Genomic DNA, 27,697 nt, shown 5'->3' with positions numbered 1-27,697 from the left:
TCGGTTATGACAATAAAGAATCCTTGAATACTCAACCACTGCCTCTCCAGCATCCACCTGCCTGCCCTACGAATCATGCCAGTTTGCTCTCACCACCACGAATGGATCCTGGAAACATCCCGCCAGCCCAAACTCAGACAAGGCCCCTCCCCAAGGCCTTCCTGTCCGAGACCCACCGACTCTCTATGCATTGCCAGACAAGCATTCTACGCTACCATCTTGCTTTCTCTCCCACTTATTATTTTTTGTACTTCCACAAATAAAATTTGTTAATGAGAACTGCTCCTTGGGTCAACCTCCATCACAGATTTGTCCCTTAATTTCTGTGGAATCCTACAGTAAATTGTGATGAGACTCTGCGCACATACAGAGGAGGTCACCTAGATTCATTATCTGCTGAGAATTTCACGTCAACTTCCAGTGCTGATTTTTTTTTTGAAAATTTTCAATGTATTTTTCATACTGTATTGCCTTTGGTGAATATGAGTGTATTAAACCTTCAATTTCTGTGGAATCCTAGAGTAAATTGTGATGAAACTCTGCACACATGCAGAGGGGGTCAGGCAGAAGCAGAATGTGTTGAGGTTTCCACGTCAACTTCCATTGCTGATTCTTTATGAATTTTTTAAATTTGATATTTTCCATTTTGCATAAACCTTGGTGAATTTTGTGCAGATTTGTTCTGTAATTTAAGTGGAGTCCTTAATTGGCCTTAGATTAAATTTCACATCCAGGTAGAGTGGATAAGGCAGAAGATGAATCCACAGAAAATTTTTATGTCAGCTATCAATGATAAGCTTTAATGGACTTATAAAATATATAACCACACTGGACTGAGTTCATTAAATAGGCTCAGAATTATCAGTTTATAATTACAATTGTACAGTACTATAACTTGACCTTGGGTTTATTTATTCTGATTTTCTGCATGAATATTAGCCACAACCATCCATCCATCCATCCATTCTCTTGTGTTTACTGCGTTCAGCGTTGTGGGTGGAGGGTTGTCAGGCTGGAGCCTATCGCAGATGTCTGCAAAATCAGCTGTGCAGGCCATGATGAAGACCTGAATACATTTGTAATGAGAGCGAAACATGAGTGAAGAATTTGATTACATCAGATTTCACACAACTAAAGGAACACATCCTTACTGAGGAAAAAAACAGGACTTCTGGATCTGTTTTCTTAATTTCGCCAAAACAACACACACACACACACACACACACACACACACACACACACACCACAACTTTGTCTTAAAATCCATAATTTAATAAATGTTATTGTTATATGTCATAGTGTTTTACAGAACGAGAACACATATATAAATCAGAAGTACAGAAATCGGCAACTAAGGATGAGCATTACCATAAAGCTTATGGTAGAAGCGCAAGAAAATTTAAGCGGCTGCTGATCTGCGTCTGGCTTGACCGTGGCTCAGAACTGACGGCTCACTTGACCGCGGTTTTTTACCTGGTGTGTCTTTATGTTCTTTAGATTTTTGTATCTGTTCCCAACACAGAACACCCAAAGTTTTCTCTTCGTTGATCGTTTTTATTTCAGTCCCGCCCAGTCAGACCAGTAACGCGGTTCGGGATTTCCGGGGTAGTTTTGCCAGTCGGTGCTGCAGTTGCTCTAAAAAAGAGGAGGAGTCCGGTAAGTGAGGACGAGCAAGAGCTCAGCTGAAAAACAGCTCCTTCCAGCGACACGAACAGTGCGGCTCCAACTCAGCGCCACCCGCTGCTGTGGTTGACGCCAACCGGGAACAAATCGGTGAGGGGTGTGTGTGCGTGTGCGTGTGTGTGTGTGTGTGTGTGTCAGGGGCGTGGTGGCCATCGGGAGGTTCCCGAACTGCCGGTGAATTTCTTTTTACCCAGTTAAACACTCGCTGCAGCCACAGGTGCGGTCCGCACCTGCAAATAAAGTTCTCGTTTTAAAATTATGGTTTCTCCGTTGTACGATCGGAAAAAAGGCCTCTCCAAACCAAGCTCCCGGGCTGAATTTCATCCCCAGCTCTCCCCTGTGTGTGTGTGTGTGTGTGTGTGTGTGTGTGTGTGTGGACATGTTTAAATGTGAGGCATTCCGGGAAGCAGATTTAACCCACTGCGGACAGCCCTCATTTTCGAAGTCACGGTCGAGCCAGCCGCACGTAGAATTATGTTGCGCTTTTATACTGCATAATACGTGTTACACCCACGACAGGTCAATTGCAAAGAAAAAATAAGACTCTGTTCGATGAAAGTTTGTTTTCCTTTTAAAAGCAAATCTTTATTTAATAATGCTTAATTCAGAAGTAATGTAAGGTCGCTTCCCAATCCACACAATATATCCAGGGGCAACAGGGAAAATGGGAATCACTGCAACCCGTTAAAAAAAAAGTGTACACATGCATGCAAAAACTTGACACTGAACTGGCAGAATGGAACTGGACCAAAGGAAAAGCTAAGTTTTGATTGGAATATAAATGCACTCCCTGGGCAACCCCCCATATCTTTTTGCCCGCACCAGCTCACTAGACAAATGAATACACTGACAGAAAAACAAAATAAATCACCAAAATCAATTCTCCACGGCAAGAGCAGCTAGTGGCTCACACGTGCCCTGCAAGGGGACAAATTTACACTGTTAAAAGTAAAAAAAAAAATGATTTAAAATCCATTTTAAACAGAATTACTTCTACACACTCAAATACCTGATATGTCAATCTAACCCTCTATTGACTATGAGCTGCTTCAACTTCCAACAGGTCTGAAATTAAGCAATATGTAAATACTCAATTTCACAGACACTTCTGTAAAACAATAAATAAATAAAACTTAAAACCTACCATTAGTGATGTGTCGTTCTGCGTCGAGGCTTCGAAGCCTGTATCGAGTAATTGAGGGAGACTTTTGTGAAGCACGTATCGAGGATTGTGTCATGACGTGCGAAGCCTCGCAAACCGGCCGTACCACTGATTCAGGAAAGGATTCATGGGTTTGGTGTGCACTCTATTTGAGCTGCTTCGTTTTTGGTGATGGAACCAGCCAGAAAGAGGAGATTTTCCCTGTTTGGGAACATTTTCAGCTGATCTCTCCTAATAATGTGTGCGCATAGTAATAAATTATTACTCCAGCTTCATCTGTGCCCTGTGAAAGGGTATTTTCTGAAGCAGGTGAAATCATTTCAAACAAAAGAAAACGCCTGAAGCTCCGCTCTGTGGCTTATTTCTAAATAAAAACGAATGAGTAAAATGTCCCTTACCAACCAAGTAACAGTCACATCACAGCTCTCTCCCCAATTTATTTCCACTTTCCCTCTTGACCCCAACATTGTGTCATAGACAACATATAGTTAGCTCAGGATTTATTTATTGTCATCACAAAAACCGTTTATTCTGCTCAAAGCTTCACGCACCAAAGCCACTTTGCGATTATAATCAGTCTGTTTTACATTGACTGTCCTCTTGATGGCGCAGTTTCGACCCATGGGTTCACCGATTGACTGGAAAGCTTAAATGCTTCACGAAGCTTCATCTCACCATCACTACCTACCATTATTCATGCCCAAAATGATGCCACTCACATGGAGTGAGGTGTGCACTTGCCTCACGCCACTGGCCTGGTCCCACTCACAAAACACATCTGTTTCTACTTGCAGTTGATTGTATATATACACCCCTGGAAACACTAATTAAAGGCACCTCCCCTTCTTCCCTCCAATACCAACTGCCACATCTGGTAAGGGTGAAACCTCTTGAGTGTTTTTAATGCACAGTGCAGCAGAGGCTCGGCTGGATACACGATCATCCTTACATTGCGCACTATAAACTCAAACACATTTCTGAGGTGACCAAATTTGCAGTGGATTTCAAAACAGATTAACTTCCAACCCTATACACAATTACTATCCTATAATATTTCTGCATATTTGATAAAAATTAATTGCCAAGCCTCTAAATACTCAGTGTTGTTTCAATGAGTGTTTAGAGGCCCTGCAGAGCTGCCCCCTGCTCCACATGTTGTGCTGTGTGTGTGCTGGGTTAGATGCAGAGACAAAACTTAACATGTGCATGTGACTCAGTTACCATGGTAATAGATTGTCTTCCCCTCCTGCTGCACCTGACCCACCTGTCTGACATTCATCTCAAAGTTGCTGTCAGGCTCAAATCAATGAGCATTTTTATTGTTGCTCCGGGTCAGTCGGCTCTCTGAAATTATTCTCTGCCTCCTCAGATGTGATCCCATCTCTGCCAACAGGAGCTCAAACTGCCCTCTGACATCCTGAGATATGTGCAAAAGCAGCCGTGATGCAGCTTCAACTCAGGAATCAAACATGAAACTCTCCCTGCTGCTGCTTTCTTATGAACCCAGAATCTGTCTCTTCCTGCTCTTGTTTATTCACAAAACTGCAACATGTCCTAGGTAAAATGTCCTACTAGGTAAAATCAATTTATATATATATATATGAGATGACAGACCCAGCAGTGCCCCCCCCCCAGGTCATCTGGTCTAATAGTAAGCACTGATTTTTGTGTGTCTGTCTTCAACATTCAGATGCTTAGAGATTATTTGATAACTGGATCAACCGCTATCACCAAATGAAGCATCTAAATGGCCCAGAAAAGGAAAGACTTCACTGACTGAAGGAGGATGAAGACAAAAGCTGGTGGTGATCCAGAGCAGCAGGGCTCAGAGAATGAACAAAATGCCTGATCACTTTCTCTACAAAAAAAACCTCAAGTTGCTCTCCGGCCGTTCCGTCAGAGTATGAATGTGAGTGAATGTTAGACAATTAAAGCACTTAGCTTAATTAATTAATCATGGAAGTGCTTGTATGAATGCGTGTGCATGGGTAAATGTGAACGTGTTGTATAAGCGCTTTGAGTGCTCATATCTGAGTAGAAAAGCGCTATATAAGAACTAGTCCATTTACCATTATGACATAAATGATAGATTTGATCTGAAAGTTTATTCTGTCTCTGATGACAGACGGACCGAGCTGATTAAAATGATTTTATCCCTCCTGTTTTCAAATATCATGCTCAGCACCAGTGATAGCATAGTTTGAAAAAAGTAATCTGATTACTGAGTACTCTTTTAAAAAGTAACTTAGTTACTTCACTGATTCCTTAATTTTAGAAGTAACTAAGTTAGATTACAAGGTGCTGTAATAGTTACATTCAACAGCTGCCAGTGTTGTGCCAAAAAACGATTGTCTGTCTTTATTTTAACAAATGTAAATGACTTGTTGACCTTTTATTTATTTATATATATATATATATATATATATATATATATATATATATATATATATATATATATATATATATATATATATATTATATCTCACAGTCAAAAGTTTGGATGGACACACTCAACCATGTACAGTAATTCAGTTAAATTAATGTATGAGTCAAATTTGCTGTTCTATCTTGCAGTATCTATATTTAGCATTGAGTTGTGATATTTGGCCCTACCCATGCTGTTTGTTGCTTCACATTTCCTGTTAAGAGGGTGGAGTCTCATTAGCCAGAAAGCTTGCAGTGTAACTGTCAACCAACCATCAGAGCCGACTCTTCCTGCTTCGGGTAAGTTGCCCTTTTTAAAGACATTTTTTTAGTTAGGAAATAGATTTTTGGATCTTATTATATGTGTCACTTTTTATTCTATTTTCCATTTTTACATAAAAAAGAAAGTTTATTGTAGAAGAACAAAATAAACCTCATATTTTTACCACCAGACATTTGGTGAAAACCTGTATTCTAAAATGATACAATATGTCAGAGAACCAGACTAATGTAATACAGCCACGCCAGCAGTTTGTGACACTTTAATGTTATAATAAGCAGCTCAAGGAAGGCAGAGTTCTTGTTTTTAAAGAGGAAGTTGACTGGTTTAACTGCCTGCCACATTTCTCAGAAAGGGTTGAGTTTGTTTTAATTTGATTTCTGACTCAAAAATTAAACTGTGTTGCAAACATACTCAAAGCTATAGAGAGTGTGTACAAGTGCACAATAATGGCAACAAACCAGTCGATATACTGTAAACAGTGCAGTTATACAAAGTATATGTAATTGTACAAATACCATTTTGATAGAAGATTTATTTCTCTGGTAAAGATTTTATCAAGAACAAACTCCTGTGCATCCCGTATGACCTTTAGAAAGGAGCTGTCTGCTTAGTCCCTGTCTCATAATAGATACATCTGCACTGAAATAGCAGTAGTCATACAGCAGCGTCCACCTGACTGTAACTGAAAAGTCAGTTATGTGAAGCAACAAGTAACGAGTCATTCCACCGTAGCATCTTTTAACATAACAGAAATATTTGATCATCATAACCCTTTGATACCTCCTGAGCTACAGAATGATCAAACAAAATAGGTCTGAAAAAGTGCATACACTTAAATTATAGTGTTTAATACAATTGGCACAAAGTAAAGCTAGGGCCAGGTAATATGACTGCATATACTGGATAGGTGTGTTATTTTCATTTTTTTTTTCTTAAGGTTTAAAACTTGAAGCTGCAGTTCATCCACAAGCTTTGTCTTACAAAGAGCATTTACTGTTATAGCTGTGTTAGTACACAGTGTGGGTGTGTAGGAAACTGTAAACACTGTGTTGAATTAAATCAAATAATTTATAATTTATGATAATTTGTGTTGTGTCAGGCTTACTGTAAGGGTTTAGAGCTTACATGCAGCCTCAACCTCACTGTCTCAGTCTCAAAGCCAGAACCTTGATGCTGCTGCTTTCTGTGTCTGTAAACCTTTTTCATAAAGAAAGTCGCATCGATACATACGAGACAAAAACGCTTTTTCAGAAAGCGGAAATGCACTGATGAACCAACACTTCACTCTTCCCTTTACCTTTTATGGCATGTAACACTGACACATTTCTCAACATGGCTCCTGAGTACAGGAAACCTTTGAGTATTACATTTGTCTGCCTTAGCTGTGATAGTTTGTCATAGTATTACACATATCAACATGGTCTATAATAATATGTACTGACTGAATGATGCTGCATATTAAATGTTTTCTTGTTACGGTTGTTATATTAATGGTTAGCCAGAGGTTTTGTATTTGGATTGATCACAGTGGCGCACTGCTGCCTCACAGTTAGAATAACATCTGGTTCGATTCCACCTTGGCCCAGGCCCCTCCCTCTCTCTGTGTGGAGTTTGCATGTTCTCCCCGTGTCTGCGTGGGTTTCCTCCGGGTACTCTGGTTTCCTCCCACATTCCAAAGACATGCACTTACTGGGGTTAGGTTAACTGGCTACACTAAATTGCGAGTGTGAAAGGCTGTTTGTCTCTCTGTGTTGGCCCTGCGACAGGCTGGCGACCTGTTCAGGGTGTACCCTTCCTCTCGCCCTATGACAGCTGGGATAGGCTCCAGCCCCCCCGCGACCCTAAACAGGATGAGCGGAAGTGAATGGATGGATAGATAGCACCAAATCACAACATTTGCCTCAAGGTGCTTTGTATTGTGGGTAAAGACCCTACAATAATACAGAGAAAACCCAACAGTCAGAACGACCCCCTATGAGCAGCACTTGGTGACAGTGGGAAGGAAAAACTCCCTTTAACAGGAAGAAACCTCCAGCAGAACCAGGCTCAGGGAGGGGGGGTCATCTGCTGAGGGGGGGCTGAGGGGTGAGAGACAGAGATTAATAACAATTAATAATTGAGTACAGAGTGGAGTATGAACACAGTAAATAAGGTGGAAGAAATGCTTTATGCATTATGGGAACCCCCCAACAGCCTAGGCCTATAGCAGCATAACTAAGGGAGGGTTCAGGGTCACCTGATCCAGCCCTAACTATAAGCTTTATCATAAAGGAAAGTTTTAAGCCTAATCTTAAAAATAGAGAGGGTGTCTGTCTCCTGAATCCAAGCTGGGAGCTGGTTCCACAGAAGAGGCGCCTGAAAGCTGAAGGCTCTGCCTCCCATTCTGCTCTGAAGTATCTGAGGATGAATGCTTTCTGTATGTCGATAAACTATTTAAAATGAATGTTGTCAAATGTAAACATAACCAACTCTTTGCAGCAGCTTGCCAGGATGTACTGCAGCTAGTTACCATTTAGTGCATATACAGACCTAAAGGTAGGTGAGCAGTCTTGTTGTCTGTGCTGCAAAAGTGCACTATTGGGGTGATATGGTACTATGAGGTCTTTCAGATAAGATGGGGCCTGATTATTCTTGTTGTCTGGGCTGCAAACTGAATGACCTGTTGTAATTAAGGTTTTAATTAATGTTATTAAGTAAGTAAGTAAAGTTTATTTATATAGTCCTTTTCACAGACAAAAAGTCATAAAGTGCTGTACAATAATTAAAACACAATATCAAAAAACAGATAAAACACCATGTTAGAAACATATTAACATTACCATATTAAAACAAAATGGAATAAAAATAAAGTCAACAGAAAGTTTTCACCTGTTATTTAAAAGACTCCAGAGTCAGCTAAATGGAGATGGAGTGGTGAACTGTTCCAGAGGTTTGGCAACACTGCCTGAAAAGCTCTGCCCCCCCCCGCGGTCATTAGTCTTGTACGTGGGACAACTGAAAGATTTTGATTCATGTCACCTGTTTGAAAATAAGATATTTGGTGTGTGAAGTATTTTTTTAATATTTGTTAGTGTTGTAGTTATCTTGTGTTTGTGTCCTTTATGAAAATCCCCCAATTTTAAATCATGTGTGAACTTTTTCCCACCAGAACATGGATCAGTCCGTGCTGTTACTATTTCTCCTGCTGATGCTTAGAAATGGTAAGCCATAAAACGTCAACATATTATTGACTCATAAATTTATAAACCTTAGCCTTTTTTCACTTAGTGTTATGCTTAACAAAATGACTGTGTGGGTAAAATGTGTTTTGTCATTGTGGGGTTTCTTCCCAGGGCTGTGCCAACAAGAAGAAGTCTGCTCCAAGTCCCTGATCAGCTCCTGTGATGACTGTATCAAATCTGGGCCGTACTGCGCGTGGTGCCAAGCGCTGGTGAGAAAGAAAGTTTATGTAACTTCTAAATACGTCTCTGCTTTGGTGCTTACTGCTCAACCTTTTAGGGCAGGGCTGTCTAACTCAGTCATAGGACGGGCCACAATTGAAGATAAAGTTGTGTTCGGCTTATGTTCAAGTTTGACCCTGTGGGTGGTTTTAGCTCTTTAAGTCCTGCGATCAGGCGCCTCAACCCCCACTCACACCTTACTTTGGGTGACCTCAACAGGTCACATGACAGGGTGGGGAAAGGCCTCACAGGGGTTTCACCCAAAGCCCCTGCTGATAATAACACACACCTTTTTTTCACACTTTGGCTCATGCGATGATGCAGATAATTGTGGGTTTTCACAGCAGCAGCACATAACAGCTTTTTCGAAATTCATATTTCAGCAGTTTGTGTTGCACTCTGTCCCCACTTTTAAATGCACTCTTTTTCCTTAGTGAAGCAGAGCTTTGGTGGGAATACATACAGACTCCAGTCAGTATTATCGAAGCAGCCTCGCAGCATGCCTGTGGCTGGGTGTTTTCAGTCTCTGATGGTACATGGGAATAAAAAGTATAGTGCTGTGATCATGCTCACCAACTGGTGCTCTGATTACCACACAGCATGCTTCCAGTATGGGGAAGTAGCACTGGTCCAGAGTGTTATCCAGCCTGGTGGGAATGTGGCTGTCTGGGTAGAGACAGGGTTGAGGTCTCCCAGCACCAGGACGACAGAGTCTGAGTTGGAGTTTCCCACAGCAGGGATGAGATCAGTCAGTTTCTGAGTAGCTGATGCCACTGGTGCTCAGTGGTATATAAACTGCACTCAGGATGATGGAGGAGATTTCTCTAGGTAAGTAAAAGAGAATATGCTGAAAGACTCCAGCTCCAGGGAGCAGCTGAGCAACAGGGTTTTGATGCCTGCAAACCAGCTGTGGTTGATGTAGAACCACACCGCCGCCCTGCTGCTCGACAGAGTCAGACTGGTAAAAAGCCCTCGTGCTGCGACACAGAGTCAGGAATGTTCTCGTGCATCCAAGTTTCTGACAGGCAAATGGAAGCGCAGACCCTGAGAGGGAATGAGGGCAGTAAGCTCATTATTCTTGTTCGCCACGGCGCGAACGTCGGAGCAGGCTCGGCACGTTAGCCGGTGTCCCTGAAATCAGCCAATAGTTTTGACTGCACTCATGGTAAGATGGTGAATCAGGCAAATTGTCCCATATATGAACAAGTTCAACCCTATCATACTGAATTAGTCCACTTCAGGATCCCAGAATCCTGCAAAACAAAAAGTAACAACCACAAACAGGACAGAACCAGAACATGGAGCCATCTTAGATACGAGCTGATAAAGTAATGAAAAACACAGAAACAATACAGTCTTTTAGCAGACTTTCACAGGTAAACTGATAAACTAAAAGCATTTTCAGTCGATCGTTTTCAGCGAGCTGATCTGATACCGGGCCGTCCGCCATCATCAGCTGCTCCTCGCTCATTTATGTTTGAAATCTTCTGAAACTTGTCTGAAATTCTCTTTGGTTTAGGCTCTACGGGACAGCACAGACGGATTTTTGATTAACATTTTGATGTTTTTATGAAGTTTGAATTCAGAAATGCTGTACATTGATGTGAACCTTTAATCTCTACTCCTCTCTTAGTCCTAGACTGACTCTGTTGAAACTTGGTATGAGTATTGGACCAAGCTCATATTGCTTACATACTTATATGCATTATTACCACAGCTCCCCTTTCTGGAGAGAAAAGGGTTGACTGTCTTTGTCTCATTCCTGGAAAACGACAAAAGCAGTGCTTATTCATTCTAAAGCACTAAGCAAATATTATTTTATAAATCTCACATTCATATGTTAAATGTTCATAAACCATACCATAAGCTTTTTTTCTCTAAAACTGAACAGCTACCACCCTAATAGAGTTTCCTTCTTTCATCCTCCTTTTTTTGAAATAGTTCATAGATTCTTCTTTTGTACCAGTTCAAAGGTGAAGAGTCTGCTTTTAGTCTATGAAGTCAGGTGTCCCCTACACCCACAGCAGCCACCCTTCTCATGTGTTTGAGAAGTGTTGAGGCACAAGATGATTAGAGTGAAACCGACCAAAGTGTGTAATGAATACTGTGAACTTTACTGATTCCTCTGTAAATGCAGTATTCCAGAACGCTGTTCACAGCACACCTGTCAGTGTTATTCATATAAATCACAACGGACTGTTGCCTCAGGTAAAGACCCTACAACAGAGATCCTCAAATCCAGGCCTCGAGGGCCCCTGTCCTGCAGGTTTTAGATGTGTCCCTGATCCAACACACCTGAATCAAATGGCTGAATTACCTCCTCAGTCTGCAGTCAAGTTCTCCAGAGTCCTGCTAATGACTTCTATATTTGACTCAGGTGCGTTGGCTCAGGGACAAATCTGAAACCTGCAGGACACCGGCCCTCGAGGCCTGGGTTTGAGAATCCCTGCCCTACAATAATGCTCTGTGGTAAATGGACTTGTTGTTAATTTGATTAATTGGTAATTATGTGACTGCTTCTCAGGCAGCGTTGGGTAACAAAAAAGCAATGTAATGGCTCAGAAGGTAGAGCAGGTCACCCACTAAGTGGAAGGTTGGTGGTTCAATTCCTGGCTGCTCCAGGTTGCATGCCAAAGTATCCTTGGGCAAGATACTGAACCCCAAGTTGCTCTCTGACTTGGAGTGTGAATGTGTGTAAATGTTGGACAATGAAAGCACTTAGCTTAGTTACACAGGGAAGTGCTGTGTGAATGCAAACGTGTTGTATAAGTGCTTTGAGAGCTCGGTTAGAGTAGAAAAGAAAAGTATATAAGAACTAGTCCATTTACAGTAAACAAGAAACTTAATGAAATCATTTTTAAAAATGAATTCCTGTTGTATTATACATTACATTTTTGGAGACAAGAAAAGATGTAGACTGCAGGAACAGGGAAGTGATGGTTTTGACTTTTTATTTTACAATTTTCCACTTTTTTCCTGTCCATCCGTGCAGAATTTCACCAAAGCAGGAGAACAGGAAGCGGTGCGCTGTGACACCAAAGCTATTTTGAGAAGAAAAGGTTGCCAAGAGACAGAAATCATCTCCCCTGAAAACAAACCAGAAATCACCAAGAATGATTCTCTGTCTGCCTCATCTGAAAATAAGGAAGTTGTCCAGATGAGTCCTCAGAAGATTAACCTTCAACTCCGACCTGGTCAGTGGCATCAGTTAATGTTGTGTATGATATTCAGCTGCACCAGAGCGCTGGTTTCCCACAGGGTCACACATAGTCTAATAATCTCACTGTGTCTAAACATTCTGAATTATGTGTATATGTTCTTGGTACCTGTGCATGCTGTGTGTTGGATTCATATGTTGTTGTGCTGTGTGTGTGTGTGTGTGTGTGTGTGTGTGTGTGTGTGTGTGTGTGTGTGTGTGTGTGTGTGTGTGTGTGTGTGTGCCTTTTTTCACTGACTTTCTTTCTTGACTGTGTTTGCAGGACTTCCCATTTCATTCAATGTTTCTTTTAAGAGAGCTGAGGGTTATCCAGTGGATCTCTACTACCTGATGGACCTGTCTTACTCCATGAAAGATGACCTGAACAATGTCAAAAACCTAGCAAATGATCTTTTTACTGCTCTGAAAAAAATCACAAAATATGCCAGAATAGGTAAAAAGTAAATTACTTCATATACACGTGTCCACTAGCTGTGGATGGGGGGCATTTAAATCCAAATTAGTGAGTGTCATAAAGACTATGGTAAATACCACATTAGTGCTTTCAGTTTGTGGCTGTACTTTTGGGCCAGCTGTGGATCCTGAGAGCTCTCAACATGAAGGGTCTCAGCAGCAAGTGTACCACCTGCTGTTCAGTAGCTAAACAGATGTTTTGAACAACAACACAGATGTTTTCATTCATTATAGAGGAGGTTGCTGTTTCTACCCTCCCGATCACTTTGTTTTTCCTTAACAATTCTTAAAAATTGAACGTAGTGATGCATAAAGATGCAGAAGGGAGGCCCACACACTGAGAAGGAGGCATATCTACAGCCAGATCCTGCCTATGTTAGCTGTTAGTATCTCACACCACCTCCCTTGTGCTCAGTACATTTTATTGGTATCCTCTCCTTTACAAACTATTAACACAAACTGTATTATATTTTAATGTATTCTTGTTCCTACAATGTTGCTTTTTAGTATGTTATTTCTGTCAGTCTGGTAAACTTTCTATATTTGCAGGGTTTGGTGCCTTTGTTGATAAGACCGTTCTTCCTTACACCAATACCAACAAGGAGAAACTGCTGAAGCCGTGTGATGAGGATTACCAGCAGTGCCAAGCTGCCTTCGGCTACAGACACGTGCTCAGCATGACGCCAAATGAGGCGGACTTTAAAAATAAAGTGGGAGAGCAGTTCATCTCTGGGAATCTGGATTCTCCAGAAGGAAGTCTGGATGCAATGATGCAGGCTGCTGTTTGTGGGGTAAGAGCTCAACCAAAGACAGTTTATTGCAAAGCCCCTTTCAGTCATGCATTAATTGATCTGAACAGGTCGGCTCCTTCTCTGGATGGTTCTTATAGAGCGCTTTTCTGGTCTACTTTGAGCACTCAAAGTGCTTTTACAACATCATAATATGATAAATGATGATAAATGATGGCCTCTTTTCCATAAAGTCATAATGGCAATCTTCCTTGGTCCAGGTCTAACCTGCATTACCAGAGACCAGCACCAGATTGCTACTGCTCATGTCTCTTCTGTCTCTGTAAAAAACACTAACACATATACGCTGATGTGTGAACTGCAGCTCACAAGTGCGGTTACACTTCACCAGAATGGATGCTCACAATTATTTAGCTTATATGGCAAACCTGTAGAGCTCTCCTCTAATGCTCTGAAACCAAAACTAACAGACTGGAAACAGCATGAAACACTGGAGCTCCGTCCAGCCAGACCTGTTTCCACAGCTTAGGACGTGCATGCCTCACACAGCAGTTAAGTTCACAACTAAATGCTTTAGACAAAGTAGATACAGAGGCATTTTGCTGGGTCAGGAAACGTAAACACAACTGTTTTTACCCAAAGTTCATTTTGGCAGGATTTCATTGGTCTTAGTTTCTTAATTGTTCCCTGACATTTGTTGTTTAGGATAAAATAGGTTGGAGGGACAACAGCACTCGGCTGATTGTGCTTACCACGGATGATGGATTCCATATGGCTGGGGATGGAAAGCTGGCCGGCATACTGGAACCCAATGATGAACGCTGTCACATGGAAAACAACCTTTATGCCAAGAGCAGTGAGATGGTATGTATGGGATCAGTTCTGTTCAGTGAACAGCTCCTGAATAAATGACTAAAATTTACAAATGTTCAGTTTTTCATGCCCTTTTATATTGTTGGACAAAAGGCCACAAGGGACAGCAAAAATCATATGAAATCCATGCTGGCATGGACGTATAGAAGGACATTGTGAATAAGGCAACCTAACATGCTCTAGTGTTATTATTTTTTTCCTTTCATCGTTATTTTCTCGTTTTTTCCTTTTAGCTTCAGTTTCTTTTGATGTTTGTGTAAATTATCAAAAAAAAAATCCATGCTGGCATCTATACATGCAGTGAAGCCACACACACACACACACACACACACACACACACTGAGGCGAGCTGGAGGCCATACTGATATACTGGTTTGATACGGTGCCAAAATGTGTCCATCGAATGAAGTGGAAGAAAACATTTCTTTTGGGTCTCTTCTCTATTCTTCTCCCTCCAGAAAGGGATAAATATGATCAAATTTCACTGATTTTTATCTGCAGGACTACCCGTCTGTTGGACAGTTAGCTACGGAGTTGGAAAAAAACAACATTCAGACGATATTTGCAGTGACACAAAACGTGGAGCCTGTGTACAAGGTGAATAAAATGTATCCTTCTGCCTTCTCTGTTTGTGGGACTCAGTCTGACTGAGTTTTCATTTCATGGTTTTTTGTAGGAACTCTCTAAAATGATTCCAAAATCAGAAGTCGGAGTTCTGTCATCAGATTCTAAGAATGTTGTTCAGTTGATCGAAGGAGCCTACAATGTAAGTTGGCACATTTTGTGACTAATACAATTTCTGATCATTTGGCGGGAATATTTTTTTGTCTATATTGTTTTAGGGTCTTTGCCTCAGAATATAAAGTGCCTTGAGGTGACTGTTGTGATTTTGTGCTTTATGAATTGAACATTATCTTGTCAAATTCATGACAGGCGTTATCCTCTAAAGTGACCATGACTCATGACGGTCTCCCTGAAAACGTGAGAATTGCCTACAAGCCAATATGCAGTTATCCAGGACAACAAAGAGAGAACCAGGGGGTTTGTGACCAAGTGCATGTGGGAGAAGAGGTCAGTGTTCCTGAACTTTTCATTATGATGCACAGAATTCCAACCAGCGTTCGTTTATCGATGGTCCATCTGGATGGATGGTTCGAGTCTTAGTGACTTCTGACTGGTAGCTCAGAATATTTGTCCCAAGATTCCTCCTCCATCTTCTGCAAAGATCCATGGAATATTTAATCCTTTCATAGAGTTTTTTCAGTATTAAGACAAGTGATTCCCACCAACTCCCTCTTTAGCCTAAGCCCAGCCATGCCATGGAGGAATCTTACATCAACTGCTTAAAGGATAAGCACATTACCAATGTACTACTTTGCATAGATGTAGCATAAATCACCCCTAGAAACAACGTTATTTTTGATGATGTGGCTCATCAATTGATGAGCAGAAGCTGTTTTTTTATACCCGCTAATCAGTCGTGTGCTAAAAACGACTCGTGAGTGCCGTCTCCCATCGATGTCGTATTACCGTGTATACGATCAAACACAGCAGCACTGACCGTGTGCAGATCAGCGATGTATCAGACCGTTCTCATGGCAATTCTCAGTCAAAGTGAAAGCAAGTCGGGCAATTTAATCAATGTTGAACTGAAGAATCGTGAAGTTCCACCTGAGGCTTTGTCTGCCTCCTCCACCCCTGCCCTCTCTTCCCTCATCTGCACCCCATCCTCTTCCTGCTAACCTCGAGCTTCATCTCCTGAACTGAAGTCAGAGCTCTGACACGCAAAAACATGTTTATTCCCAATACTGTTGCAGTTATTTACTGTCAGCAGATTAGATATACTGGCTATACCACACACCGCACTGGTGCACCAAGCACACTATGTACACAACGATACATTATGTCATACTAGCGAAAATATGTTTAGGTGAACCTCTAAACTCTGTCACAATTCCATGAAACTCGGCAGCCACTCAGAGGAGACCTTCTGTCAGCAGTGGCAGGTTGAATGAACAAACTGGTGACTATAGTATTCTAGTAGGATAGTTATCCTGGCAAAACCTGCAACACAAATCTCCTGACAGAAAAAGTGATTTTCACTATTTTTCGTCCGATTTCAAATGTTCAAAGAACCTTTTCATCCTTGAATTAAGCCCAAAGAATTAATCAGAAAGGCACTTTCCTGAAAAATAAATTTTGGTCTGGTATAGCTTAGGGATCTCACTATTTTCACTAGTCGGTACCAGACACGCTAGTTGGTTAGCCTAATTATAAAAATTTTAATTGATGCCTGGGCTGTAAATGTTTGTCCTAAATGTTTCAGCTCTGTCTGCCACTGATGGAGCTGCAGCCCTGACATCGATATAGAAAAATGCCATAACTCTGTTAATCTTGGCCTCATATTTTTATTAGGTCTAATATTGTTATTAGTTTTGTAGTTTTACAGTGTAACCTGAAGTGCACCTTCCTTCATTTCCAGTTTGTACAAATAAGTGAAAAAACCAGAGGGTCAAATGTGTTTGCACCTTAAATAAACTAAAATAAACTAAAAAGGAATATAATGAATATCTTGCTTTAACCAGTTTAAAGTGTTTTTATAATACGTGTTTTAACTGCTGCAAAGATGTTTGACCTACAACACCTGAATTCCCGTTCCAGATTAAATTTGAGATTACCGTGACTGCAGACACATGTATGGAGAACAAGTCCTTCACTATCAGTCCACAGGGCATTAAAGAAACATTGACTGTGACTATAAATACCAAATGTCAGTGCCAATGTGAAGACCACAAAGACATTTCCCATCCACACTGCAGTAACAGTGGAAGCATCAACTGTGGTATTTGTAGGTAAGTTTTGATTCTGTCAGTTTTTTGGTACATATTAAAATTTTTATTGATTCAACCTAAAAGTCCTCCAAGCTGCTTGTAGCTTGGTCTGTCTGCCAGAAAAGTACCAGCCTCAGTCATTTGTGAATGGTCATGTTAATTTATCACTTAATGCAGACAGCCACAGCTGCTTTATACTGTAAAAAATGCTTCTTTATTTCAGAGGTTTAAAAAAATCAGCAGCCCCTGATTTGACTGGTTTACACTGGCAATGAAGGTGACCTCTAGAGTAGCTTAGCATTAGTCACCATTTAGGTTCTTATTTGAACATTGATGTAGCTCCATTATTCATAACTGAAACACAGCCGGGGACTGGGCTTATGCCTCCTCTCCAGTCACCAGAATGTGACACTGATCAGTCGTGACTTTCTTAAACTTAAGAAAGTCACACAGGATTTTGTGCGGCGCAACATTCCCAGGAGAAAGTCAGACCCCCCCAAGTCCCTTCATTCACAGTACAGGAATTTTAGTGGGAATAAACTCATCTTCTGCCTTCATAATCTTTTAGGTAGGAGATGACAGAAACTGAATATACATTACAGTATATAACTACAGAAAGTGATGTGCACAGTTGTGCACGTGGTGACCAAAGGGGGGGTTACCATGATCTGGTCTGGAAAGACCTGTGATTGGCCATCTTTTCCCATCACAGGTGGGATTTTTCTGAAGACAGATGTTACCTACTGCAAATATAACTACTGGTTAAAATTATTTGGGGAAAATGTCCATTCCAATATTTTTGTTTTTTACAGTGTAGAGTGTTTGATCTTTTTTCAATACAGAATTAAAAAACTGATTTGATAGATTAAATCTAAAATGCAGACAGAAGTTGGAGCCTGTGAAAACATCCATAGTTTTATTCTGCGAGAGGAAACCTTACCAAAGAAGCCTGATGAATACTGACACAATACTCGTCAGAAGAAACCAAATTTAATATTTGCAGACTCACCTGGCAGCCTAAGCAGAGAAACCAGACCACTCAGTCCCCAGCCACCTCCTCCATATTATCTGGGGGGTACCAAGGCGTTCCTAGACCAGCCGAGGAATATAATCTCTCTACCCCGGGACCCCCTCCCAGTAGGACAAACCCGGAGCCCAGGACAAAAACCACATTTTTACTCTTGAATCCAAGGAACTTTGGTTGAATCTCATCCACCCCCAGAGCCCTGCCACCAAGGAGTTGTTTAACTACCTCAGTGACCTGGGGTGGCTGTAGAGCAGGTCACCTATTAACCGGAAGGTTGGTGGTTCCATCCCTAGCTGCTCAAGTCTGCATGCCAAAGTATCCTGAACTAAATATTTGATGCAAGATACTTGGATGAAACTGCATGTGAATGTTAGATTAAAAAAAGCAGTTAGCTGTAGAAAGAAGTGCTTGTATGCGTGTGAATGGGCGAATGAGGCATCTTGAATGAAGTGCTTTGAGTGCTCAAAGTAAATAAGAACCGGTTCACCTCCCCCAGTGTCCACTTCCTTTGCCAGACCTTCCCAGTGCACCCTCCCTATACATTTAGGTGCACCACCTCTGTTTAGCATCCTCCCCCACCACCTGATCCCACTCACCACCAGGTGGTGATCAGTTGACAACTCAGCTCCTCTTTTCAGCTGAGTGTCCAGAACATACGGCTGCAGATAAATGGACTGGTTCTTAAATATCACTTTTGTACTCTAGCTGAGCACTCAGAGCTCTTTATACAACATGTTTGCATTTACCCATTCACACAAACATTCATACAAGCACTTTTTTCTGCATCTAAGTGCTTTCTATCTAACATTCACACATAGGATATTTGATTTTTTTGCTTCCTTTCTCTTTCTCACTCTTTTTTTTTACCCTTTCCTTTCTACCTGTCAGGCCTGGTGTAAATAAATCAAATAAAATTTAAATACAAGCATTAACAAGAGTAGCCTATTGAAAACTTAGAGCTTTGGTACAACAGTGCATTCAGATCATCATTCCTGCAAAAACTGCCAGACGTGTCAGACTTAAAAAAAAAAAACCTGTGTGATGACCTTATGGATGTCCTTATGTTGAAACATGGGCTCACCACTCGGGCTCAGATCAGGCAGGCTGTTCCTCCCAGTCACGCCTCTCCAGGTCTCACTGTCATCCCCCATCTGAGCATTGAAGTCCCCCAGTAGGACAATGGAGTCACCAGATCAAACACATTGCACCCAACCCCTACAGTGCCTCCAGCAGGTGGTGGGCCTACAGGAGGGCGGGCTCACATCTCCTCTTCAGGCTGTCCTCAGCCAGGCCCCATAAACTAAGGCCCAGCCACCAGGCGCTTGAGCTTGAGCTCCAGGGTGCAGTCCTAGCAACCTTAGGGTAAACTGTTCCTATGATCATCCTCTCATAAGGGTCGTCCTGATTGCTCTTCGTCTGGCCCCTCACTCAGGCCCAGTTTGCCTTGGGAGACCCTACAAGGGGGGGCAAAAGCCCCTGGGACACACAAACTCCTCCAACACGATAAGGTGGGGATTCACAGAGAGGTCGAGCCCAATCTGCAAAGCTTTATTGCTACAAGCTGAAGACAGAAAAGTCACCAGTATCACTTAGAGGACAAAATTCTCTGGCTGATTGGTCAGGTCACATCCACAGTTCCAGCACTGAGGAGGGCTTTTCCTCTCATAGCCAAGAGGTTTGCTGGAGGGGCATTTGAGCCAGGCAGACTTGTGCTGCGAGCATTACCCAGCATGATCAGAGGTGTAAAGTACTTAGTACTTTTAGAAATAGTTTGTATTAGAAATGATTGTGTACCATGTGTGTTGAATAGAGTTGGTTATGGATTAATAATGGTTGTCTTTTATTAATATTCATGATTCATGTATGGTGGGCACTTGCAGTTAATACAGCCCGTTTGCACTGAGGCAGGTGTACATCTGATATTTCACCCAGTACTACTTCCTTTTATTTGGCTAATCTAACATTTGAGTAATACTGTGTGCTGGGTTTTAATGACCCACATGGAAGCACACCTCCATGTGTGACCACTTTACTTATGATTTTTAAAAGATTTTGTTGCATTTTTGTTTGTTACACAGTTACCGTTTTCCCCTGGAATAATATATTAATATTTATTCCCTTTGTGGGAGTGTACACAAAGGGTAACATGGGGCAAATATGTTTATCATTTTTTTATTTTTCTATTATGCATTAATTTGCTTGTTTTTAGATTTCTTTTTCTAATGTGTCCTTGTTCAGGTGCCACGAGGGTCACGTCGGTCAGTTCTGTAACTGCAAAATTGGGGATAAAGACGAGCACAGCCTGAGAGCTTCCTGTCAGAGAGATAATGGCACTGAGTGTGAGGGTCGCGGAGACTGTGTGTGTGGCCAGTGTGTGTGCCACAACACAGATAGTGGAAGCAATTACTATGGAGCCTTCTGCGAATGTGATGATGAACACTGTGAGAAGTTCCAGAATCAACAATGTGGAGGTAGATTTCTTCACAAAGGAGTTTCACTTCCTGTTAAATAGACACACATAATGCAAAGAGCCTGTGGGTCTGGGTCCCACTGAACACATTAGCTGTCACTGTCGTGTATTTGGCCTCCATTTAAAAGAAATATGTAACCAATGTAATTTGGTACACTTTTCAAACTCCTGCTTGTTGCAGTTCTTTAATTTGAAGTTCACCTTAACTCACTGTGTTTGCAGTGAGTGTTTCTAAAACCTGCAAAATAAATCTGGACTTTCAGCCCTTTCACTTTGAAACAAAATAATGGATGCTGTGTTAAAGGGCCAAGTCTCTGTACTAATTTGAATAGGTTTACATCTCATATCTGCATAGAAAAAATGTGCCCAAAGGTTATGTTTTCAGAAGTACTCAGACACAATCAGCCACTGTGTTGCAGGTGTGTTGGTTTGTAGTCAGATTCTGCTGTATGTGGTGAACCCAGTCATCTCTGTCTCTGGCTCAGGCCACTGTAGTTGCCTTCTGTTCTGTTCATGTGGCACACAAGCACCCTGCAGAAAATGCAAAAAACATTTGTCTTTTCTATTTCTTACTTTTTGCAGGAAATGGGAAGTGCAGGTGTGGAAAATGTAAATGCAATGATGGTTTTGAAGGCTCCGCCTGTCAGTGCAAGTCTTCTGATGAGTCCTGCCGTACCACAAACAACAGTGTGTGCAACGACAGAGGGACCTGCAAGTGTAACCGCTGTGAATGTAAGGGAGGATACCAGCGTCCACACTGCCTCGAATGCCCCGGCTGCCCTGACCCATGCCAGACCAAACTGTGAGGATTTCTTAGTTTTTAAGATTTCTGCAGTAAATAAGAGAAGGAAAAAAGAAGTATTAATACATGTAATCGTGTTTTCAGGAACTGCATTGAGTGCCTCGGCTTTGACTCTGGTCTCTTGAAAAAAAACTGCAGCATTGCTTGTAGCAAGAACATTTCTCATGTCATGGTAGAAAAGTTCACCTTTTCACCCAAAGAGTGCCGGCAGAAAGACAGCGAGGGATGCTGGATCCTATTTAAGCTGGTCCAGTTGGTTGGAGTGGAAAACTACAAGGCTGAAATTATGAAACAAAGAGGTAGGACGCTGATACACAACAACACCGTCCTCTTCAGGATCTGCCCGCAGACAGATGAGGCTGAGCATTGTCAGCACCAGCAGGAACCCAGGACCCACTGCAGCAGCATACGGTCTGACAGCGGGTCCTGATACAGACCATCACTGACTCACCAGAACTGGCCGGTCCAGTGGTGGACCGGCCAGTTCTGGTATTCTGTGGTAAATGCCAATTGGGCTCCACAGTGCTTTGAGCACAAGGCCCACTAGAGGGCGTCAGGCCCTCAGATTAGAATAGATGAGATCAAACTTGATCAATGCCTTCAGGAAGATTCCATCAGGAAAATTAAAGCATCCGCCCTCATGATGTCTGTTTCTGATTGTTTGATCAGACACATTCACACCAGCAGCAGCTGAAACTGATGAACCCCCCCCCCCCGATACTGACTGACCACATCAGTATCACAGAGGTTTACTGACTGATGCTGAGCTCTGATTAAAAAGGGCTCCTTTAATTTTTCTGAGTAGTGTAAAATGACTGATATCATTTTCTACATTTCTTTCATTTTACAGCTCAGTGTTTTGGATCTGTGTAAAAATATCTGTAATTTGTAACTCTGCAGAATGTCCAGAACCACCCAGTGTGATAGCTATCATCGCAGGCTCCGTTGCAGCCGTGGCCCTCATCGGCATTCTGCTGCTGATGCTCATTAAGTTACTCATCTACATGAAGGACCTGAAAGAGTTCAAGAAATTTGAGAATGAAAAGAAGAAATCCAAGTGGGCAGAGGTGAGACATCATTTTGAATTATTTCTGCAAACAAAATAAGGCTGCAGAGTCAAACGTTTCACACTGCTCTGTTGGGACAGTGACAGTGTCGTTGTGTTGTTGCTGTCATTTCTACTTTTGTGTTTCATGTAATCCAGATGCAACATTTCAGTCAAATAAAACTCAAATGGCCCAATAAAAGAAACACCGTTCTTTTAAAAGTCCTGCAGAGAAATGTTCAAAAAGGCAGAAACTGTAATAATGTTCAGGTCTCAATGATATTTCAAATATACACAGTTTAATGCTCAAAATGCCCATATCTAACAAAATAAATACACCAATTATCGTACGATCTCGCCATGTGCTAATATAAGATTCAACAAGTTGAAAGTGTATTTCACACTGAAATGATCTTTAATTATTACACCAGGCTAAACACTGAGACAGGCACCTGAGGAGCAAAATCACACATGAGAAAGTCTTGTGTGCTTTAGGGCCCCAAACCATCGGCTGGACTGATGATTGCATGGATTAAGAATCAAACTGTAACCACCTTTCCTCAGTAATTAATGGGAGCCAAATTCATATAATAAACAGGGTCACCAGAATTTTTAAAGCACAGCTAAACTTGACACATGATAAAAACAGTGACATACAGTCACTAATGGTAAATGGACTGGTATACTTATGTAGTGCTTTTCTACTACTTAAATCACTTTATACTACAAGCCTCACCCACCCAGTCACTCACTCACAGGGATGCAGCTCTGGGTTCAGTATCTTGCCCAAGGATACTTTGGAATGCAAACAAGCAGCCAGGGATCGAACCACCAACCTTCCAATTAGTAGGTGGCCTGCTCTGCCTCCTGAGCTACAGCCACCCTTCCTGAGTTCCCTCTTATTCATTTTTATTTATCCTCACCCTCTCAACGTATTGGCTTATTTCTGCTTCTTAGTCAGTCAGCAGCTCCAGCTCTTCAGCTGTTCTGCTCCAGACCCAGGAAAGCTTTTGGTAACAGTGCCTACTGTGTGCACACCACTGCACTCTGTGTTTGTGTACCGTAGTTTTGAGTGGGAGAGCTGTTATTTCTACTTTGTGTGTCCTCTTCATGGGATGCCTTTTGTGCCCTGGGTCCTGAAGGTATCTCCATAACACAAGGTCTAATAATCGTATATTGAGTCTAATGAATTATATTGTGCTCATGTTCCCAACAACAGATCACTGTTACGTTGGTCTCTGAAGAATTCTCTGCGAGACTTTAAAATAAAGGTTTTAAAATACCGTCTCATACTCAATGTTATGGAACGTGCATCCTTTAGGCCTCAGTCACAGAGGCCTAAAGACCAGTTGGCAAGTGATTGCTGGAAGTTGCTCGCATCAGCCAGCAACCTTTGACCAATTTCACCTATTAACAGGCAGCAACCTCAAGCAACCAGTCAGGGAATACTCAGTTTTCTTTAGCAGTCAGTGGTTGCCAACTGGACTCTAGACCTGTGTGGCTGGGGCCTTTGCTCTACAGTACTACTGTAGTACAACTTAACAGTATGCAGTCACTACTTTGAGATTAGCAGGTTTCAAACTTTGTAAAGTAGAAGTGACTGAAATTAGGTGGTGAATGCATGTCCAGCACATCAACTTGAGAGCATCAGTAATTTTATTAGAATTTGCTTCTTCATATGATTTGAAATATTCAGCTTACTTCAAGACTGTGTCATGATTAAAAAAAATATCAAATCAAAGATAAAAACAATGCTTTTTTTTTTAATTACTGGGCTTTCTGTGTTACTAGGCCGACAACCCACTGTTCCAGACTGCCACCACCACTGTGGCCAATCCCACATTCACTGGTGGAGAATAACACCACTGTTGCAGCACACAACAGACAGCAATTCAGGACAAAGACTGCAGACAAGTTATATCTGTTTCTAATGCTAACATATTAAAAATATGCTTACATATTTACCATAACTGCATTTATATAGACTTGCTTCTTATTGATGAATGCTGTTTTATTTTGTCATAATCCAACAGTTTATTTTATCAGAAAAGATTTGAATTTTTTTGTCTAATGCTATGCAGTACATATACCTATGTATCTATATCTCTGTATGTTTCTGTCAATCCACACTGAATTATCCAAAAACAGACAAAATATCCAAGGTGCTTCCTTCTATTATGCTTCATTATAAACAATACACTGGTGCAGTTTTGCTATTGAAACTATATTTCCCAGAATATCAATGCTAAAACATTTGAAGTGTATAATTCATTAAGAAGTTATGAGGCATCAAAAATGCTGGGAAAAAAAAATAAAGCAACTGGCAAAATGCCAAATTTCAGCTTACCATTGCCTGTCATTTTTCTGTGCACTTAACTGAAATTTTACATGGCTTGATTAGAGTTATTGTACCAAAGGATTAGCTGATTCTTCGGGGGTCAGGTCAATTTAATTCTGTTCAATTTTATTTATACAGAGTGTACTGTTATCACTACGTGTTGGATACACTGTGTATGTTAACGCAGATCAACAGCAAGCCAAACTCGATATTCATGAGCCAGGAACCGAGCGTCTTGCTCCTTTATTACAGTCTTCTTGACAGCTTACAATTCTTTACAATTGTGGCTTGAAAGCTCAATGAACAAGGTCGAGTGAAACTAGAAAATAAACAGAAAATAAAATATACATCAGCTCTTGCTATGTGAAATAAATGCACCAAATAAAATTGCTAGTGCCAGAAAGCATGCATAAGAATTAACTTTGGCTGTTACTAAAGCTCAACAGCATTTTAGCAATCTTTTCATATGCTAATTAGATCGTTAGCATCGTTGCTATGCTAATATACAGAGCACAAAGCAAAATGAGCCCCTGGGATAAGGCTAATTCCTGGTATCAACACATTCACAAAACGATCTCTAAATCGGCTCTTATAACCATATAACATTAACCAGAACATAGATCAGACTTACAGCCATTGCTTTCGAAGGTGCAAATAAAGATTTAGGACACAGGAGGTGAAGTTTAAGCATGGATTGGCAGGTTTTTCGCTACAAACGTTTTCCTCCACTAAGCTCTGCTTCCGCTACCCACAATGCATTGCTACCTCAGAATTCACCTTCAAGATAAAATACAGATAACCAACACTGACTATATAAGTTTTTTTTAACTAAATGACCATCTTTTTTAACATGAATTACTGCAGATGAATTATGACATTTTTTATCACTAAATTATTATGAACTATTTTTTAACCTTTGCGTTGGGCAGAACACAGAGCAAAATCACAACAAACTGTCGCCTCAGGGCGCTTTGTATTGTGGGTAAAGACCCTACAATAATACAGAGAAAACCCAACAATCAGAACGACCCCCTATGAGCAGCACTTGGTGACAGTGGGAAGGAAAAACTCCCTTTAACAGGAAGAAACCTCCAGCAGAACCAGGCTCAGGGAGGGGGGGTCATCTGCTGAGAGGGGAGAGAGACAGAGATTAATAATAACTAATGATTAAATGCAGAGTGGAGTATAAACAAAGTAAATAAGGTGAATGAAAAGAAACAGTGTATTATGGGAACCCCCCAGCAGACTAGGCCTATAGCAGCATAACTAAGGGATGGTTCAGGGTCACCTGATCCAGCCCTAACTATAAGCTTGATCAAAAAGGAAAGTCTTAAGCCTAATCTTAAAAATAGAGAGGGTGTCTGTCTCCTGAATCCAAGCTGGAAGCTGGTTCCACAGAAGAGGCGCCTGAAAGCTGAAGGCTCTGCCTCCCATTCTACTCTTAAGTATCCGAGGAACCACAAGTAAGCCAGCAGTCTGAGAGTGAAGTGCTCTGTTGGGGTGATATGGGACTATGAGGTCTTTGAGATAAGATGGTGCCTGATTATTCAAGACCTTGTATGTGAGGAGAAGAATTTTAAATTCTATTCTAGATTTAACAGGGAGCCAATGAAGAGAAGCCAATATGGGAGAAATCTGCTCTCTCTTTCTAGTCCCTGTCAGTACTCTAGCTGCAGCATTTTGGATCAGCTGAAGGCTTTTCAGGGAGCTTTTAGGACAGCCTGATAATAATGAATTACAATAATCCAGCCTAGAAGTAATAAATGCATGAATGAGCTTTTCAGCATCACTCTGAGAAAGGATGTTTCTAATTTTAGAAATATTGCGCAAATGCAAAAAAGCGGTCCTACATATTTGTTTAATATGTGCATTGAAGGACATATCCTGGTCAAAAATGACTCCAAGATTTCTCACAGTGTTACTGGAGGCCAAAGTAATGCCATCCAGAGTAAGTATCTGGTTAGACACCATGTTTCTAAGATTTGTGGGGCCGAGTACAAGAACTTCAGTTTGATCTGAATTTAGAAGCAGGAAATTAGAGGTCATCCAGGCCTTAATGTCTTTAAGACATTCCTGCAGTTTAACTAATTGATGTGTGTCATCTGGCTTCATTGATAGGTAAAGCTGAGTATCATCTGCATAACAATGAAAATTGATGCAGTGCTTTCTAATAATACTGCCTAAGGGAAGCATGTATAATGTAAATAAAATTGGTCCTAGCACAGAACCCTGTGGAACTCCATAATTAACCTTAGTGTGTGAAGAAGACTCCCCATTTACATGAACAAATTGGAGTCTATGAGATAAATATGATTCAAACCACTGCAGTGCAGTACCTTTAATACCTATAGCAAGCTCTAATCTCTGTAATAAAATGTTATGGTCAACAGTATCAAAAGCTGCACTGAGGTCCAACAGGACAAGAACAGAGATGAGTCCACTGTCAGAGGCTCTAAGAAGATCATTTGTAACCTTCACTAATGCTGTTTCTTTACAGAAACAGCATTATATATTATATATATCATTATATATATATATATATTATATATATATATATATATATATATATATATATATATATATATATATATATATATATATATATATATATATATATTATATATATATAAAAATAAAAATAATCCATCCATTCACTTCCGATTTAAATGTTCAGCGTTGCGGGGGGCTGGAGCCTATCCCAGCTGTCATAGGACAAGAGGCAGGGTACACCCTGAACAGGTCACCAGCCTGTCACAGGGCCAACACAGAGAGACAAACAACATCCACACTCTCATTCACACCTATGGGCAATTTAGTGTGATCAATTAACCTAACCCCAGTAAGTGCATGTCTTTGGACTGTGGGAGGAAACCAGAGTACCTGGAGAAAACCCACACAGA

General features: G+C 41.1%; 1 protein-coding gene across 3 annotated transcripts; it reads left to right on the top strand.

The window, feature by feature from the left end:
• The first annotated feature begins 1,638 nt into the window (after positions 1–1,638).
• Positions 1,639–24,793, top strand: itgb2 (integrin, beta 2). Of its 3 annotated transcripts, XM_030724444.1 has the most exons (19): positions 1,639–1,773; positions 4,215–4,403; positions 4,536–4,754; positions 5,493–5,569; positions 8,701–8,752; positions 8,885–8,982; positions 11,985–12,186; positions 12,472–12,642; positions 13,212–13,453; positions 14,117–14,275; positions 14,786–14,881; positions 14,961–15,050; positions 15,218–15,355; positions 16,946–17,136; positions 20,381–20,613; positions 21,195–21,414; positions 21,499–21,713; positions 22,315–22,481; positions 24,251–24,793. In XM_030724444.1, exons 5-19 carry the CDS (start codon positions 8,704–8,706, stop codon positions 24,317–24,319), a joined length of 2,340 nt encoding a protein of 779 aa, XP_030580304.1. In that variant the 5' UTR covers positions 1,639–1,773; positions 4,215–4,403; positions 4,536–4,754; positions 5,493–5,569; positions 8,701–8,703; the 3' UTR covers positions 24,320–24,793. The 3 variants fall into 3 exon arrangements, with proteins under 3 accessions (XP_030580304.1, XP_030580305.1, XP_030580306.1); XM_030724446.1 differs by lacking the exon at positions 4,215–4,403 and having other exon boundaries at positions 1,655–1,773; XM_030724445.1 differs by lacking the exons at positions 4,215–4,403; positions 4,536–4,754.
• Positions 24,794–27,697: the final 2,904 nt, after the last annotated feature.

The sequence above is a fragment of the Archocentrus centrarchus genome, unplaced genomic scaffold (assembly GCF_007364275.1).
Source record: "Archocentrus centrarchus isolate MPI-CPG fArcCen1 unplaced genomic scaffold, fArcCen1 scaffold_36_ctg1, whole genome shotgun sequence".
In the NCBI taxonomy this organism is placed as follows: Eukaryota; Metazoa; Chordata; class Actinopteri; order Cichliformes; family Cichlidae; genus Archocentrus; species Archocentrus centrarchus.
The sequence above is the reverse complement of the archived record's forward strand: the minus strand, read 5'-3'. Positions and strand labels throughout refer to the sequence as shown.

Excerpts from the sequence above, each read along its gene's own strand:
- itgb2 (XM_030724445.1), top strand. The coding sequence starts at position 8,704 with ATGGATCAGTCCGTGCTGTTACTATTTCTCCTGCTGATGCTTAGAAAT. Across the intron at positions 12,643-13,211 it reads CACAAAATATGCCAGAATAG|GGTTTGGTGCCTTTGTTGAT; the intron begins GTAAAAAGTAAA and ends CTATATTTGCAG. Across the intron at positions 14,882-14,960 it reads ACGTGGAGCCTGTGTACAAG|GAACTCTCTAAAATGATTCC; the intron begins GTGAATAAAATG and ends GGTTTTTTGTAG.